An 18114-nucleotide genomic window follows, 5' to 3' on the forward strand; every position below is an offset into this window, starting at 1 on the left:
GCATCACGTTTCCATCCAATATCTCCTGGTACTGAAGAGAATTCATGGTACCTTGCACACGCTGAAGCTTCCCTGTACCTGCAGAAGCAAAACAGCCCCAAAGCATGATTGACCCTCCACCATGCTTCACAGTAGGCAAGGTGTTCTTTTCATCATAGGCCTTGTTCTTCCTCCTCCAAACATAGCGTTGATCCATGGGCCCAAACAGTTCTAATTTTGTTTCATCAGTCCACAGAACACTATCCCACAACTTTTGTGGTTTGTCCACATGGCTTTTGGCATACTGCAGTCGACTCTTCTTATTCTTTGGAGACAGCAAGGGGGTACGCCTGGGAGTTCTGGCACGGAGGCCTTCATTACGCAGTGTGCGTCTTATTGTCTGGGCTGAAACTTCTGTACCCACATCTGACAAATCTTTTCTCAGTTCCTCAGCAGTCACACGGGGACTTCTCTCCACTCTACGCTTCAGGTAGCGCACAGCAGTCGAAGTCAGCATCTTCTTTCTGCCACGACCAGGTAGCGTTTCAACAGTGCCCTTTGCCTTGAATTTGCGAATGATGCTTCCTAAGGTGTCTCTTGGTATGTTTAACATCTTTGCAATCTTCTTATAGCCATTGCCCTTCCTGTGAAGAGAAATCACCTCTTCTCTTGTCTTCCTGGACCATTCTCTTGCCTTCACCATGTTTGTAACCACACCAGTAAATGTCTAGAAGGAGCTGAGTATCACAGTCATTTTAAAGCTGCCTAATTGGTGCTTATTATGCTTGATTGCTGCTCGGTGACATCCACAGGTGTTTTCAATACCTGATGGAAAGCACCTGTATGAACCTCTGTTCTTCAGAGTGGTAGTCTTTAAGGGGTTGAATAATTGTGGCAATGAAGAAACCACATAAGAACCATTTACTACTGTATTACATAAACAATTGATGTCATTTTAGTTGCATTTGGGTAGTTACAACGTCCTTGTAGGATTTGATTCTGAATACAATTCCAAATGTACACTATAGTCCCTAAACCCCTTTACAGCATTGGGGGTTGAATAATTTTGGACACAACTGTATGTAAAATTTTAAAGAAGGTTTTATATGTTATTTGTAGCCCTGCTGAAGGAGGATCAGAAGACCCCCAGAACATGTTCCTTTTTTGTTTTTACTCTCATAACAAATATAAATTGAACTGGACTGTTGACCATACATCTGGTGTTTTCGTCATTCTACGAAATGTGCTGTTGTCATTCTGGACATCCAATATCTGGACAATCAACAAATTTAAAGGGTAACTCTACTTTCCTGGGAAAATAAATTAGCAAATAAAAAATAAATAATATAGCACATACAATTGCAACTCCGCAACATCTAAAGAATACGCCCCGCTTTAACCAATGATACCACAAAGCTCCTAATTCACTCCCTGGTTATCTCTCGCCTCAACTACTGCAACTCCCTCTTCATTGGCTTACCTTTACATAGGCTATCCCCCTTCAGTCCACCATGAATACTGCTGCCAGGCTCATCCACCTTATCAACTGTTTAGTGTCTGCTATCCCTCTCTTCCAATCCCTCCACTGGCTTCCACTTGCCCAACAAATAAAATTCAAAATACTAACAACAACTTACAAAGCCATCCACAACTCTGCCCCCAGCTACATCACCAACCTGGTCTCAAGATATCAACAAAACCGCTCTCTTCGATCCTCCTAAGACCTCCTGCTCTCTAGTTCCCATATCACCTTCTCCCATGCTCGCCTCCGGGATTTATCCCGAGTTTCTCCCATCCTATGGAACTCCCTACCCCAATCTGTCCGGCTATCTCCTAATCTATCCACCTTTAGACGATCCCTGAAAACCTCTTTAAAGAATCCTATCCTGCTTCTACCTAGTAAACTGCCATTTATTTCCTTCATCAGCTCATCCCCCACAGCTATTACCTTTTGTATCACTCAACCCTTCCTCCTAGATTGCAAGCTCTGACGAGCAGGGCTCTTGTACCAAATTGTATTATAACTGTAATGTCTACCTTCATTTTATAAAGTGCTGCGCAAACTGTTGGCGCTGTATAAATCCTGTATAATAATAATAATTGAATGTTATTAAAAATTATCTTTCATTTTCAATCTGTAGTGCTGTCATTTTCTGTAAAATGCAATGCAATATGGCTACCCTGAGGCATTCTGTACACAGATGGTGTACAGAATGCTCCTTGAAAATGTAATTTCCTGCTTGTGTGATTGGCTTACTGATTTTCCCAGACGTCTGCACTAAGATACAAGTCAGATATTTGGCATCTCCTGTAACAAAAATGTCATTTTTGGTGAGATACTCCGAAAGGGAAATCACGTCTAAAGTGATGCAGACCCTGACACTTTCCTTCAGATCTCTGCAGGTTCAGCACCTGATTGATAATTATAAAACCACCCTTATTAGATTCACTCAGCACATGGACACAGACAAACAAACAACTATTCCTTCAGAATAATAGGAATCTGCAACAAAGGTTGTTACAATCCTTCCAATGTACACTGATCACCCAGAGGGGAATGTTTTTATCTCAACAAAAGTGTTACTTCTAAAATATCTACCAAAATACCAATCCAATGATCCAGCACCATTACTTGATTTGTACAACAAGGACGGTTGACCAGAATTATGATTTTTTTTTTTGCAGAAATGACAATTTAAATGTATATGTTTCTGATGTGTGTTAAATTAAAGTTCAGCTTGAATAATATCATGTCTTCACTCAATCAAAGATCATTAAAAGATATCTAAGGCCACATTCACACCTTTAAATGGGACTGACATGGGAGTATCCCAGAGGGTGTTCCTGGCAATTAACTGAGGGTGGCAGCCCCACTGAACATAATGGGAGGCTGAAGGCTTCTGCAGCTAATTATGACAGCTTGCAGGTAATCACTATGCAGCAATCATCTGTGAATGACTGGCCCTGGACACAGACAGTCTGCATCCAGTGCCAATCATTCACAGGTGATCATTGTATATCAATTACATTCGAGCGACCGCATTTAACTATGGGAGCTGACAGCCTTCCATTGCTTTCAATAGGACTGCCTCCTGGTGCTAATTGCCTAGAACCCCTCTTTTATCGCATGTAAACGCTGTTGGGATCATTTGCAGGTGTTACAAAATGCTGAAATAAAGATGCTAGATTGCTAATAATAAATCAAAATACACAAATACAATTTAGTGCAGAGTAGAAAACAAAAATGAGAAATAAAAAGTAAAAGTCCGCCAGAGTGTATAACCCAACACCACACAATGATGTAACTCCTTCGATGGATGTGGGATCAACCAAATCTCCTCAACTCTTCACCACTTGTGTCCAAAAAAAGATGCACTCACTAGAGGGTTTGGACCCCTTTTTACTAGTAGGCCAAACAGCTTGTGATCTCCCAGGGGGGCTATAGGTCATGGAGCGGATTCCATGTGCTTCTTCAAATGATCAGCTTAACATGGAATACTCAGTAATGAAACAGGGAACATCCACTAAAAGCATCTAAATGCTTTATTTAAGGTTTTACACATAAAAAAGGTAAAAAATGCACTCACGTTACAAGGTGACTATGTTACCGTCACCAGTGTATACAGCCTACAATGGACGTTAGTCACTGCACCGCCTCCGTTGCCTGGCGTGTGTTCCAAGCCTCTGTTCCGTGGGCTAGGCATGACATCATACGGGACCCGGAAGTGATGGTCCCAGCGCTTCTACGTACGTTTCAGCACAGCAACGTCTTCATTCGCAGGTGTCACTGTAGCCTAAAACCTAAACTTATTTTTTGTTTCCATTTTGGATAGAGTGGGGAATAATTAAATTCACCATCAAGTTCTATTTTTATTCTGTGTCCAACTGGAGAGATTTTTGTAGATACAACAGGAAATGAGAGGAAATCTACCCAACATGAGAACTTTCTTCTGAGATAGTCGTCACCAAAAGAAGTGTCCCCACTAGACGATTTCCCCTCTATTCCTGTTCTGGTAACAACTCAGAATTTGGGAAATCCTCGCTCTCTCAGTCATAGTGGCAAGGTCACCACTATTACCCATCCTCAGATCCTCTGGTTTACGGTCTAACATTACAGAGTCATTTATTCACAATTGCATGGAACTGGTTCAGGTTGATTCATTTTCAGTAAAGTGTGGTTCAGGGGCGGACTGACCATTCAGACACTCAGGCACTGCCTGAGGTCAGTAGAGGGCCCCATGAGATTCCCCTGGTACCTTTCATAGGCTTTTTTTGGGAGTGGTTTGAGTGTGGGTGAGGACACAGGGCCCCATGATCCACTATTGTTCGGGGGCCCCATAAGTTGTTCTAGACGTGTGAAGGAAAAATCGAGTGACGTTCATGAGAAGTGTGGTTTGGAACAGGGGCGGACTGACCATTCAGACACTCGGGCGCCGCCCGAGGGCCGGGGGTCAGTAGAGGGCCCCATGAGATGCCTCTGGTACCTTTCATATGCTTTTTTGGGAGTGGTTTCAGTGTGGGTGAGGACACAGGGGCCCCATAATCCCCTATTGTCCGGGGCCCCATGAGTCCGCCCCTGGTATGGTTTCTGTTAGGCAGAGATTGAAGACAACAAACTTTTTGTATTTTTGGTGGTAATGTGTAATGTGTACAGTAAATACCTTTGACATTGGTGTACATGCAAAATGTTACCACCAATCTACAGTAAAGGCAAGGTTTCATACAATGCCAGTCTTGGGACATTACCTTTATGGTGAGAGGGATCTGTCAGGGTTGGTTGGGGTTTATTCTGATCATGAATTTGAATCTTCAGTTTGTCACATTAGGTGACTCTACAGGTCAGCCCACAACTACATGTGATGGTTGAATGGAATTTATTCTATTTGAAATTCGATTTTTGGAAGATGGTTATATTCATTCCTTTCTATTCTATTCTGCTCTATTCTATTGTTTTTTTCTAATATATTCTATTATTTTATTTTCTATTCTATCCTGTTCTTTTCTCTTCTATAATCTATTCTATTCAAATAATTTTATTTGAAATTTGAATTAGAATTTTTAATTTGAAAATTGAATTTTGGAAGACTGTTATATATTCTATTTTATTCTATTGTTTCTTCTATATTATTCTATTATTTTCTATTCTTTATTTTCTAGTCTGTTCTTTTCCATTCTAGTCTAATCTATTTTTTGAACTCAAATTTATTTTATTCGCAATTTGAATTTCAGAAGATGGTATATTCTTTCTATTCTATTGTTTTTGTTATTCTATTTGTTTATTTTCTATTTTGTTCTGTTTTACACTATTTTTTCAATTCTATTCTATTCTTTTTTTATTATATTCCCTTATTTTCTATTCTATTATTTTATTTTCTGTTCTGTTTTACTCTATTATTTTCTACTCTATTGTATTATTTTCTATTCTATTCTATTTCTTTACTTTCTATTCAATTTCATTCATTTCTTGTTTTCAAATTCAATTAACATTTTGCAGAACAGAGAGCTGTACACTCACATGCTGTATGACAGGTTTTCTAATATCTCCTATTTAGATATCAAGGATTAGAAACAGCATCACGAGAGGACAACCCAGAGCCACACTCCAGCAGTTCCTCAGCACAGTGAGTACTGCCGCTATACTCTGCCGGTTTTAGAATTCTATGAAGTACTGCATATCGTCTTAAAGCTGAAATTTAATCAGCTTATTTTTTTAGCCTTCCCTAGTTCCTGCTTTTTCCACTTGTCAACGCACTATTTTTTAAATAAAACTTTTCTTTTTAACTACATCCAGTACCTTATTTTACATCCAGTGATGTTATCACTAAAACTCTGTGCCTCTCTATACAATGCAAGCAGATCATGGCTGGTGGAAGGGGTTAGTAGGGTGTTGTACATAGCTTCCTGAAAATATCACAGTGCCCTGCATCAGTACTCTGAAGAGTCCTCAGCCCTGATGCAAGAAAATGCAATCTTTCTAGGAATTCTCACTTCTATAGACTGACATCCACCAAGCATTTTGATATGTATGTTAGACATGTGCAGAATGAAAAAATTTGTTTCATTTCAATTTATTTAAATATTTTTGTTCACTTAAATTCATTTTTGGAATTCATTTCATTTTGTATATTCAAATTTTCTGAATTTAATGGAATTTATTCTATTTGAAATTCGAGTTTTGGAAGATGGTTATATTCATTCTTTTCTATTCTATTCTATTGTTTTTTTCTAATCTATTCTATTTTTTATTTTCTATTCTGTTCTGTTCTTTTCTATTCTATAATCTATTCTATTCAAATACATTTTATTTTAAATTTGAATTTTGGAAAACAGTTATATATTCTTTTTATTTTATTTTTTTTCTATTGTTTCTTCTATATTATTCTATTCTAGTCTTTTATTTTCTAGTCTGTTCTTTTCATTCTATTCTAATCTATTCTTTTTGAATTCAAATTTATTTTATTCGCATTTCAAATTTCAGAAGATGGTATATTCATTCTAGTCTATTGTTTTTGCTATTCTATTCATTTATTTTCTATTTTGTTCTGTTTTACTCTATTTTTTCAATTCCTTTCTATTATATTCCCTTATTTTCTATTTTATTCTATTATTATATTTCCTGTTCTGTTTTACTCTATTATTTTATACTCTATTGTATTCTTTTCTATTCTATTATTTTCTATTCTATTCTATTCCTTTACTTTCTATTCAATTTCATTCTTTTCTTGTTTTCAAATTCAATTAACATTTTGCAGAACAGAGAGCTGTACACTCACATGCTGTATGACAGGTCTTCTAATATCTCCTATTCAGATATCAAGGATTACAAACAGCATCACGGGAGGAAAATCGAGAGCCACACTCTAGCAGTTCCTCAGCGCAGTGAGTACTGTCGCTATACTCTGCCAGTTTTAGATTTTTGTGAAGTACTGCATATCGTCTTAAAGCTGAAATTTAATCAGTTTATTTTTTGCCTTCCCTGGTTCCTGCTTTTTCTGCTTGTCAACACACTACAGTATTTTTTTTTATTAAAACCTGCTTCATTACATCCAGTACCTTATTTTACATCCAGTGATGCTATTACTAGAACTCTGTGCCTCTCTATACAATGCAAGCAGATCATGGCTGGTGGAAGGGGTTAGTAGGGTGTTGTACATAGCTTCCTGAAAATATCACAGTGCCCTGCATCAGTACTCTGAAGAGTCCTCAGCCCCGGTGCAAGTAAATGCAATCTTTCTACGAATTCCCACTTCTATAGACTGACATCCACCAAGCATTTTGATATTTATGTTAGACATGTGCAGAACGAAACAATCAGTTTCATTTCAATTTGTTATGTAAATATTTTTGTTTACTTAAATTCATTTTTGGAATTCATTTCATTTTGTATGTTCGAATTTTCTGAATTTCGTCAAATTGAATGGAATTTATTCTATTTGAAATTTGATTTTTGGAAGATGGTTGTATTCATTCTTTTATATTCTATTCTGTTCTATTCTATAGTTTTTTTCTAATCTACTCTATTCTTTTTTCTGTTCTATTCTTTTCTATTCGATAATCCAGTCCATTCAAATTCAAATTTATTTTATCTGAAATTTGAATTTTGGAAGACAGTTATATGTTCTGTTTTATTCTATTCTATTGTTTCTTCTATATTATTCTATTCTTTTCTATTCTTTTATTTTCTAGTCTATTCTTTTCCATTCTATTCTAATCTATTATTTTCTAATTCAAATTTATTTTATTTGCAGTTCAAATTTCGGAAGATGTTGTATACTTTCTAGTCTATTCTAGTTTATTGTTTTTGCTATTCTATTTGTTTATTTTCTATTCTGTTCTGTTTTATTCTATTTTTTTAAATTAAATTCTATTCTTTTCTATTATATTCCCTTATTTTCTATTCTATTATTTTCTGTTCTGTTTTACGCTATTATTTTCTACTCTATTGTATTCTTTTCTATTCTATTCCTTTACTTTCTATTCAATTTCATTCTTTTCTTGTTTTCGAATTCAATTCAAATTTTGGCCGTAATTTTAATTATTTTGAATTCCTTTAAATTACTATTGTAATTTAGATTCATCCAGATCTCTGAATAACAAAAAATTTGTCCGAATTTGTATTTGGAAAGAAATGAACTACACGTGTCTAATTTATACCTTTTTGTATTTTGAGATGGGAAGTGGTAATGTGTAAATGCCTTCAGTTTAAGGAAGACGTTGGTGTACTTGCAAAATTATCTAAGGAAATGTTACCACCATTCTACAGTAAAGGCAAGGTTTCATACAATGCCAGTCTTGGGACATTACCTTTATAGTGAGAGGGATCTGTCAGGGTTGGTTGGGGTTTATTCTGAACATGAATTTGAATCTTCAGTTTGACACATTAGGTGACACTACAGGTCAGCCCACAACTAGATGTGATGGCTGCTTTTTGCAGAACAGAGAGCTGTACAATCACGTGCTGTATAACAGGTCAGCTCTGTACCTTGTGGTTGCTGTGATAGCCAATCATTCATATCCATTGACTGTGAGATCGTCTTTTTAACCCTTTCACCCACTCTCTCAGCCTACACGTCTGCTCTCAAACTGTCTGTATATGAACTGTATATTAACCTCCCTTATCCTGCACATCTGCACCTCTTCATCTCCATCCTTCCGCTGTATGTGACCTGTATATTCACCCTGTCACCTTCTCCTCCCTCTGTGTATGACCTGTACAATAATGTTTCTAGTGCACCATTACCAACCTCTATAGGTGAACCTTCAAAACACCAGCATATTTCTTCGTTTCCTAAAAAAAATGCAAAAAATTCAAACTACGTGTGTATATTTAAAAATTGATAAATATCACTTCTGACTTTAGATATCAAGGATCACAAGGACCACAAACAGTGTCACTGGAGGACAACCAAGCGCCATACCCCAACAATTCCCCAACTCCGTAAGTACATGGACTCTTGATGGTTTTTTAATCATAGCTTTGGTTTAGTTTGTGAATTCCTACCAGTGGCTTTTACTTAGTAACCCTATAAAGTAAGGAAGCCAATGGGGGACATGATTAGGTCGCAGCATGCTCCACTGGTTTCACTCATGTTTTATTAGAACAAAGGTCCCAACATGCCCCACTGGCATCTCTCATGTCTCTGTAGACTTACATGTCCCACAATATTACACTACAGATCCCAGCATGTGGACCCTAGGTTTCCCACTGACCATCTACTGTATTACTGATACATAGCTTCTTTGGGGATTACTGGAGATCAGGTAATTAAAAGTGATTTCTCCAGGACTTGATCTAAATGACTTACTTAACCCATGCAGTGTGGAGGTAGCCCACTACAATTGAGGATTTGCACATGGATATACTTTTGAATGGTTTCCAATCATTACCTAGTTCAGTGCTTTTCAACAGGGGTGCTGCGGCACCTTGGGGTGTCATTTGGGTTCTCCCAGGGTCCTAGTTTGCCCTGGATCAGTGTCATGACTTTCAATGGTTGAGGTGGGCTGGCCACCAACTTTACAGCAACTGATCATGCTCCAGGATTGTATGCACTGTATCATTCATTGCTATCGTGTTGGCGGCCAGCCGGCCTGCTCACACTATGGCAATTTATGACACAAATCTAGGGCAGACAGCATGAGCTCTGTGATTTGGGGGACTTTGCAATGCAGGGACTCTAATGTCATGATAAAAATTGTTGATGGGGAACCTGATGTGTTGGGTGGACACTGACATATAGGGGGGACTCTAACATGATGGCGAGATCTCTGACACGATGTAGAGCCATTGACATGAATTGGGGACATGATGGGGGGGACCTCTGATGTGAAGGGGGGCTTTTGTTGTAAACTTATTTTCATCTAGACAGTTGTGTGCATTGTCCCAGGCTCAGCTTAAGTAAAATTTACACTTTTCTACATGCCGTATGGTTGCTGTTTAACGAAAAGATGCTTCTATGCTCATCATGGTTCAATTCCAAGATTTGTGTTTTTGCTTTGTAGATACCAAAGCATAAAAGCACCACAAAGAGGTCTAGATGATGCTCTCCTTGAGAACAATGCATTACTAAGGTAGGTCAATGTTTGATGGGTCCATGTTTAATGAATAAAAAAAGTTAAAGCTGAGCTCCCGGCACAAAAACTCTCATTTAAATATATTCCGCAAAAAGGATATAAATACACGAGAGCACCAAATGCCTTTGCAAATCCAGACATTGCTTTGTAAAAGTAGCAGTGACCTCATTGTTGTGCTGTACTTCAAAAAAACTTGCAATGCTTCTTACTAAATACCTTGGATGGTCTACTTTTCAAAAAGGGGTCATTTGGGGGGTATTTTAATGTCCCGGCATTTTGCGGCCACAAGAAATGAGGTTGGCTGTCAGTACATCAGGACTGAGTGAGTTTCATATATATATATATATATATATATATATTACTGTATATACCATAGTTTGTGAACTTTCCTACAGACTAAGTAACATACAATGATTTGGGTTATTTTCACCAGAGATGTAGCAGAATACATTTTGGCCTAAATTAATGAAGAGAGATTATTTGCTAAATTTCATAACAAAGAAAAACATTTTTTCAAAATTTTCAATCTTTTTGCATTTAGTTAGCAAAAAATGAAAAACGCAGTGGTGATTAAATACCAACAAAAGAAAACTCTAGCTGTGTGAAAAAATTCTAAGAATTTGATTTGGGTACAGTGTTGCATTACCATGCAATTGTCATTCAACATGTGAGAGCGTTAAAAGCTGAAAACTGTCCTGGGCAGGAAGGGGTGAAAGTGTCTGGTTTTGAAGTGGTTAAAGTAGAAATACTGTATTTCACCTGTTTTGACTATTAGTGCTGCTGATCTCCACTAGCCTTTTTGCAGCCACTTTCTGTCTACATAAAATCACTCCAGAGGAAGCTTTACATCGTTGTTCTGGAGCAGTTTCTTGATGGTGATAGCAGTAGACCATGTTTGTGGATTGGTGGCTGTGACTTGTAGTCTCCACCAGTGGCACAAGTGACAGGGTGACAACACAAAAACACAACTGGGAGATAGTTGTCGACCCATAACAAGAAATGCCCAAACAAGTACCTTTGTGGTAGGATCACCGGGGATTCCTGAAATGAAAGACAGAGATTGAAGAAGATAGAAATGACCTGAGATTTCAGTGATTGGGTTTACATCTACTGTAATGTGGATAGTGACAGACTCAACAGCAACCTGTACCTCTGTCTTATCTGTACACTGCTGCATGTCCAGGCATTATTTTCTAGGCAAAGGATTCCTTTAAAAACACGACAGTAATGACAAAAATAAGTCAGTGATAACATCACACATTCCAAGTTACCATCATTTCTTCTCTCTGTGATATTTTGCAGTGACTTCGAAACAAGTCTATGGGTAAACCGCCAGACTCCTACGGTAAACAACCACTTGTCTTCCTAATTGCTTTTATCAATATCTGTCTCATGTTACATTGTCTACATAACATTTTCTTCATCTGCATACATTTTTCTTGTATAAATCCTGCAAGGCGCCACTCCAGTACAGCACGTCACTGACACTATGATGTACAGTCTTGTGGAAGTAGACTACCGTGCCTAAAGAACGCCAATGTATAATAATGTATAAGTGCTTAGCCATAGTCCCTCCCACATTCAATGCATGGCCAAGGGTCTCTCTTTACATGGATCTTTCAGGTCTATATGAACTCATTCCTGATGTGTCACAATATACAGCAACAATAGAATATTTCAGTACAACTCCACCTTTGATCGTTGGAAAGCCATTCTTGAACTCCAGTGCAAGGGCGGACTGACCATTGGGGAACTCGGGCACTGCCCGAGGGCCTGGGGTCAGTAGGGGGCCCCATGAGATGTCCCTGGTACCTTTCATAGGCTTTTTTGGGTGTGGTTTGAGTGTGGGCGAGGACACAGGGGCCCCATGATCCCCTGTTGCCTGGGGCCCCATGAGTTGTCAGTCCACCCCTGCTCCAGTGGCTATGCCTAGGCTAATTTAAGTATGGTGAGGGCAGGGGCTGATGTAGTACTAGGTTGTGCAACCTAAATTCATATAGTACATAAGTCACCGTTCACACTGCGGCAATTTAAAATCGCACGATTTGTGTGCAATGTCAGTGTGATTTCAGGTGCGATTTAAGAAGGCTTTACTGCTACTTGTGAAAATTTTCACAAGATTTCCTCAAAAGTGGCATTTTTGACATCCAGTGTGTGTGAGGCCGTAAGGTACCCAATATCCTGTTAATTTATTGAAAAATATATTTTCTTTACAATTTTATTCACTGGAGAGCTGGGCTGGGACGGGGGCAGAAGGATCTGTCCCAGACTCCTGGAGGATTAATGAGAGGCTGAGCCAGGTGCCGGTCCAGACATCTAGGTGGATCCTGTCCATATGGTCAAAATCTTTTCAGAGCCTGGACTGACTCTGTGTTGTCAGCTGACAGCAGACTTTAGACTGCAGCTGAAAATGGGTTACAGAAGTGCAGAACGAACTGCACTCCTGTGACCTACAGTAAAAGTACTCTAAAAAAGCTTTGCCTATACTTCTACTTTAATGGTTGTAATAATGAACTGGAGTAATGCTGCCCAATGTCTCAGGAGTAAGCGCCAGGACTGCCAGGAAGCATCAGCGGGGGAGAGGGTAACACCAATGTAGGGTTCAGTCACACAGGAATAGTGACATGTCCATCAGATATCTACTGAGACCCAAACCACAGGTACATTTTTGGGTGCTGTATAAATAGGAAGAGATACCCCAATGCTGCACACCTCGCCATTCCCCCAACAAGTTTAGCTCCAGCCCCCCAACCTCCGTGATTAAGCCCCAGGAGTGGGGTGGAACATGTTAGGGGCATGGATTGGATGAATAGAGCTGAGGCTGCTTTTATCTGCTAACCATTCAGGCCGGGCAAGGTATGCGGCGACTGGGCTATCTCTTCCTATTTCTAAAGCGTGCTTTGGGTCTGGATGAAACTTTCACTACCCTGCACCCTCACTAGTCAGTGGCATCCAATTCATCGGACCTTTTTAGCCCAAGCAAGAGGCCACTAAGCATTGACATTTTTGGGTGAATGTAACATTTTTGGGTGAATGTGGCATAAGTCATACATTATCCCGATAACAGAACCACCTCTAATATTCATACAAGATACTTCCACAGGTAAATAAAGATCAACTTGCCAACTTTATACTCCTCAATGAGGGGCCAGCTGGCCAAGTCTAGAGATGGAAGATGAAACTCTTAATAAGACCAAGTTCAAATTGGGAAAAGGCACAGGTCCAAGAGAGATGGGATAGAGACAGGTAGAACCATAATCCTTTCTGCAGTAACGGAGCGGGGGCCCACTTCAGAAAGGTGCTCACCCCCAGGTCACATTTATAGGTTACCTGTTATCAGCCTCTTGCAATCCCCATAAAGTACGGCTGGAATGTTAGAGGAAGAAACAGCACATCAGATCAGGAGCTGACAAGGATCATGCTGATAGAGAACAGAGTGACAGAGAGATGAGTTCATCACTGTGTTGCTTCTCCTTTCACTGTCCAATCAATGGTTCAGGAGGGCCAGGACTATCAGGGACCAGAGGAAGAGGGTTGAATGACGCTGGTCATCAAACTACAACATCTAGTGGCAGGGGAAATATCTAAATTCAAGGTTAATACTGCAACTTGTTTTGTTATTTGTATCTTTTAATGGCTGTTTTCAGGGGACCTCTGTTTTAAAAATGAATACGTTGCTAGTTCTTTATGTACTGTATATCTGCACATCTATTCTATGTTGTCTCCTTTCATATGGGTGGTCCGATAAGGTCCACCTGTCAGTTTTTCAGCCAGACCTGATTAGATGGTTCATGTAGGTCTATGGGCAGATGGATGTTAACAGATGTTTGTCCATGACATCTGCATACCTTTGAGCCAGTCAATGTCTGGAAAAAAAGTGGGAAAGAAAAGTGCATTCTTTTTCATTTTTTTCTAACCTAATTGTAACAGATCAAAGGTAGGCTGATATAAACAGATGCATGTAAGTTTAAATCCAGCCAACCATAGATTTACTAAGGGTTCGGACATCCATCATGTACTGCTCTGATTCAGCAGGGGATCTATTCATGGATCCGCTGCTGAACGGACTGGATGGCACCCATGTAAAAGGCAGCTTACCTGTGTTTAAAAGAGTTACTTTATAAAGCTGAGGATTAATAATGATATACTGTATGTATACTACCTTACATCCCCATCATGCCTGTCTAGCTGTTTCTCTAGCACTGTATGATATCAGATTCACACAGAGATGCACTGAGCACAGTGGGAAATCGGGTAATTAAAACAGGTCAAACTAGCGTCTGCAATTTTCCCCATGACATTAATTAAATAAGTTAATTACCTCTGCTATAATTATTCATTAGCGATGATGAGGAATGAATGGAGTTTGTGACCTTGAAGAGGTCATTGCTATACATCAGTGACAGAAACTTCGGGGCAACTCAGAGCCACATGATGAAATGTGTTACTTTTTACTTGACACCAAAGTAAAAGTCTACCTTGGGCATATGTATTTGACAGCATGACGCTTCCTCGTGTTGTCTGTCCTCTAGGTTTGGTGTAGTCCGTCTATCATATCTGCAACTGCTCGAGGAGATTGTTGGGCAAAGAAGCGCACAAAAGAAAATGAAGGATGAACTTTGGGGGGCAGCATCTCTGGATTCAGGGCAATGTGATTACCATGATTAGCTTTTTACTGACAGTTGTGCTCAAAAGTTTGTATACCCTTGGACAATTGGTAATACTGTAACATTTTGAAAGAAAACATGAGTGAGTAGGCAAAACACATTTCTTTTATTTCTTATGGGATTTATATTTAGCTGTAGGTCATAACAGAATGGCACAATCATAAAATATGGCAACAGGTAAACAACTGAAATGAACCCTTAAAAGTCTGCATACCTTTAGTTCTTAATACTGTGTATTGCCTCCTTTAGCATCAATGACAGTGTGCAGACTTTTGTAATAGTTGTTCATGAGGCCCTGACTACTTGCAGGCGGTAAAGCTGCCCATTCTTTTGGCAAAATGCCTCCAGGTCATGCAAAGTCCTTGGTTGTCTTTCATGAAGAGCACATGCGAGATATCCCTGGATGTAAGGAGACTGTGATGGCCCCTGCATAACCTTCACCTTTTTCTGCTATAACTACTGGAGGGTCAACTTGGCCTTGTGCTTAGAGTCATTGTTGTGCTGGAAAGTCCCATGCACAGTTTTCGTGCAGAAGAATGCAAATTGTCTGCTCGTATTTTCTGATAACATGCTACATTCATCTTGCATCAATTTTCACAAGATTCTCTGTGCCTTTAGAGCCCCCCCCCCCAAAAAAAAACATCAGTGATCCACCACCATGCTTTACAGTGGGGATGATATTCCTGTTGTTATAGGCCTTGTTGACCCCTCTCCAAATATAGTGCTTATGGTTGTGACCATAAAGTTCTATTTTAGTCTTGTCACTCCAGATTACAGTGTGCCTGAAGCTGTGAGGCGTGTCAAAGTGTTGTCGGACATATTATTCAATCACTTATTTCTCCTGAGGTTACCTGTGGGGTTTTTTTTTTTGTATCCTGAACAATTCTTCTGGCAGTGTGTCTTTCCTGGTCTACCTGTCCTTGAATTGGTGTCAAGAGATCCCCAAATTTGCCACTTCTTCAAGGCTTTGAATATGTTTTTATATCCTTTTCCATCTTTATAAAGTTCCTTTACCTTGTTACGCAGGTTTTTTGACAGTTCTTTTTTGCTCCCCATGGCACAGTATCTAGTGCCAGGAGTCAGGAACAGAGATGACCGGATATACTGTATGTAGCTACACAAAGAAACTGGGACCAGACCATATGTATATATCTTTAAAGTGATTTTTATTTACAGTGAAACAAAGACAATCACACCCCAGCAAGCAATAAGCATGGTTACCAATGATAATCAAACTGAATGACAAAATGCAGCATCATGATAACTAACTATATATGCAAAAATATATACAAATATGAGACCCACTGAGCAGGGGAAAACTAGAGGAGCAGATAGGAAGTGGAAACAAAACTGGGAAGGGAACAAGGCAGCAGGGTACTGGGTACAGGACAGAAGCAAGAGCGAGATCAAGAGTAAATGGCAACAGAGTATAGCAGCAGCACAGTAAACAGGGTACAAGGCAGGAGCAGCCAAAAAAACTGACATGCCGTGTTCTAGTGGGAGCAGCCTTGTATATCCTTCTAGCAGCTGAGACCATGTGGAACTGATTGCTGGACCCTGCTGGCTTCTGGGAGACACCCACTGGTGGACACTGGAACTGCACTAGTCATCCTAGAAAACCACAGTGCCACCAGCAGGTGAAACTAGTTCTAACATCTAGCCTGCTCAGTCATCCATGTGTGAGCTAACAAACTATTTATACACAGACACTAATTGCAATTTAAAAAGCCACAAATGTGGGACATTTACCTTTAATTGCAATTTCAACCTGTGTGTGTCCCTTGTATGTCTGTTCCAAGGCCAAACATTCCAGGGAATGTAAACTTTTGATCAGGGCCATTTGGGTGATTTCTGTTATCAATATGATTTTAAAAGGAGCCAAATGACTATGTGATAAACAATGGTTTCATATGATCACTATCCTTAAATAAAATGTATTTTTTGGCATGATCAGTCATATTTTCAACATCAATGCCAGAATATCACAATTTCTGCCAGGGTATGCAAACCTTTGAGCACAACACCTCTGTGTTTAGCCATTCTATTACATGAGGAAGCTCAAGGAAGGAATTAAGAAAATGAAATTTAACCTCAAACTATGGAAAGGCTTCTTCACAGTAAGAGCTATGAAAATGTGGAATAGACTCTCAAAAACTGATTCTGGCCAGCTCAATAGATTTTCTTTAAAAAGTCCTGGATTGTTTCCTAAATGCACATAATATAACTGGATACTAATATTTAAAGGTAATACCATCAAGGGTAGTTGATCCAGGGAATATCCTATTGCCTCCTAGGGAAGAGGAAGGATTTCAACCCTTCTGGAGCAAACTGGATCTTGCTTTACTGGGATTTCTTTTATGCTCTAGGGGGGCGCTCATCTAAAGGCTGCTCCATCATAGTAGTAAGACAGGACAGAGGCATGCGAGGCAGTGGCAATTTTACCAGCAGACTTCTGTTATTGAGAATATGGCCCACAGGTATATTACCAGAGGAAAGGCAGGGTTGTAAGATCATAATGTATTGAAGGGTTGGGGTGACCCTCAGGGGGTAGGAGGTCACAACCGATATGTAATAAAGTGCCACTTCCCAGTATAGAATATTGAAAGGGTTGTAAGATCAGCATAGGGTGATGCTTTGGTGTAATGTGACTGCTTAGTGTGAACAAACCCATCAACATTTTTTTCTTTTTCAGACTGTGTTAAAAAAATATAAAGATGACAGCTATGAGAACGTTTTTGCCCGTTATGCAAACCAGGTGGGAATATTTTTTAGAGACATATACTGTATACTGCCAATGCACTTGATTTTTATTTTTGATAGTTTTATTTGCATATTATTTTATTTCTTACTGAGTGCTAGATTTTCATTTAGAAAAGCAAAAAAAAAAAAAAATGTCGGAAAGTTTGTTTTTTTACTGCTGTCACTTTGCTTGTGAAAGGTTGAAAATAAAAATTCAAGTTTATGTCTGGACAAAGTTAAAAAAAACACATTCAGTACATCTCTACAATACATGCACATTTGCTCAATGTTTTACTGTATCCCTTTACAAATGCTGAAAGTACAGAAAGATACCTGATGATTCACAAGAAATGCAGTTTCTGAGCTCCTAAATTGTGTGAACTTACAACATGGAGTGTCTCTGTTGCAAATAATTCAGACTTGTTCCTTTACTGGACTACAAACATACAGTTGCAAGAAAAAGTATGTGAACCCCTTGGGATTACGTGGAGTTTTGCATAAATTGGGCATAAAATGTGCTCTGAACGTCATCTAAGTCACAAGAATAGAAGAACACAGTCTGCTGAACATAATACTACACAAACATTAGATGTTGCCATGGTTTAATTGCACATAACATGTAAACATTCACAGTGCAGGGAGGAAAAAGTATGTGAAC

At 39.1% G+C, this 18114-nt stretch overlaps 1 protein-coding gene across 1 annotated transcript in view; it reads left to right on the forward strand.

Annotated features, from left to right (window-relative positions):
• LOC149456446 (calpain-13-like) overlaps positions 1 to 18114 on the forward strand; it is a 151844-nt gene that overhangs the window by 105207 nt on the left and 28523 nt on the right. Inside the window, exons 14-19 of the mRNA XM_089685120.1 lie at positions 5532 to 5600; positions 6790 to 6858; positions 8840 to 8917; positions 9979 to 10047; positions 11353 to 11395; positions 17410 to 17472. Coding sequence (XP_089541246.1) covers positions 5532 to 5600; positions 6790 to 6858; positions 8840 to 8917; positions 9979 to 10047; positions 11353 to 11395; positions 17410 to 17472 — 391 coding nt within the window. The remainder of the gene's footprint in view (positions 1 to 5531; positions 5601 to 6789; positions 6859 to 8839; positions 8918 to 9978; positions 10048 to 11352; positions 11396 to 17409; positions 17473 to 18114) is intronic.

Source organism: Staurois parvus, unplaced genomic scaffold (assembly GCF_062004578.1).
Source record: "Staurois parvus isolate SC_StPar_1 unplaced genomic scaffold, SC_StPar_1.0 ptg000362l, whole genome shotgun sequence".
In the NCBI taxonomy this organism is placed as follows: domain Eukaryota; kingdom Metazoa; phylum Chordata; class Amphibia; order Anura; family Ranidae; genus Staurois; species Staurois parvus.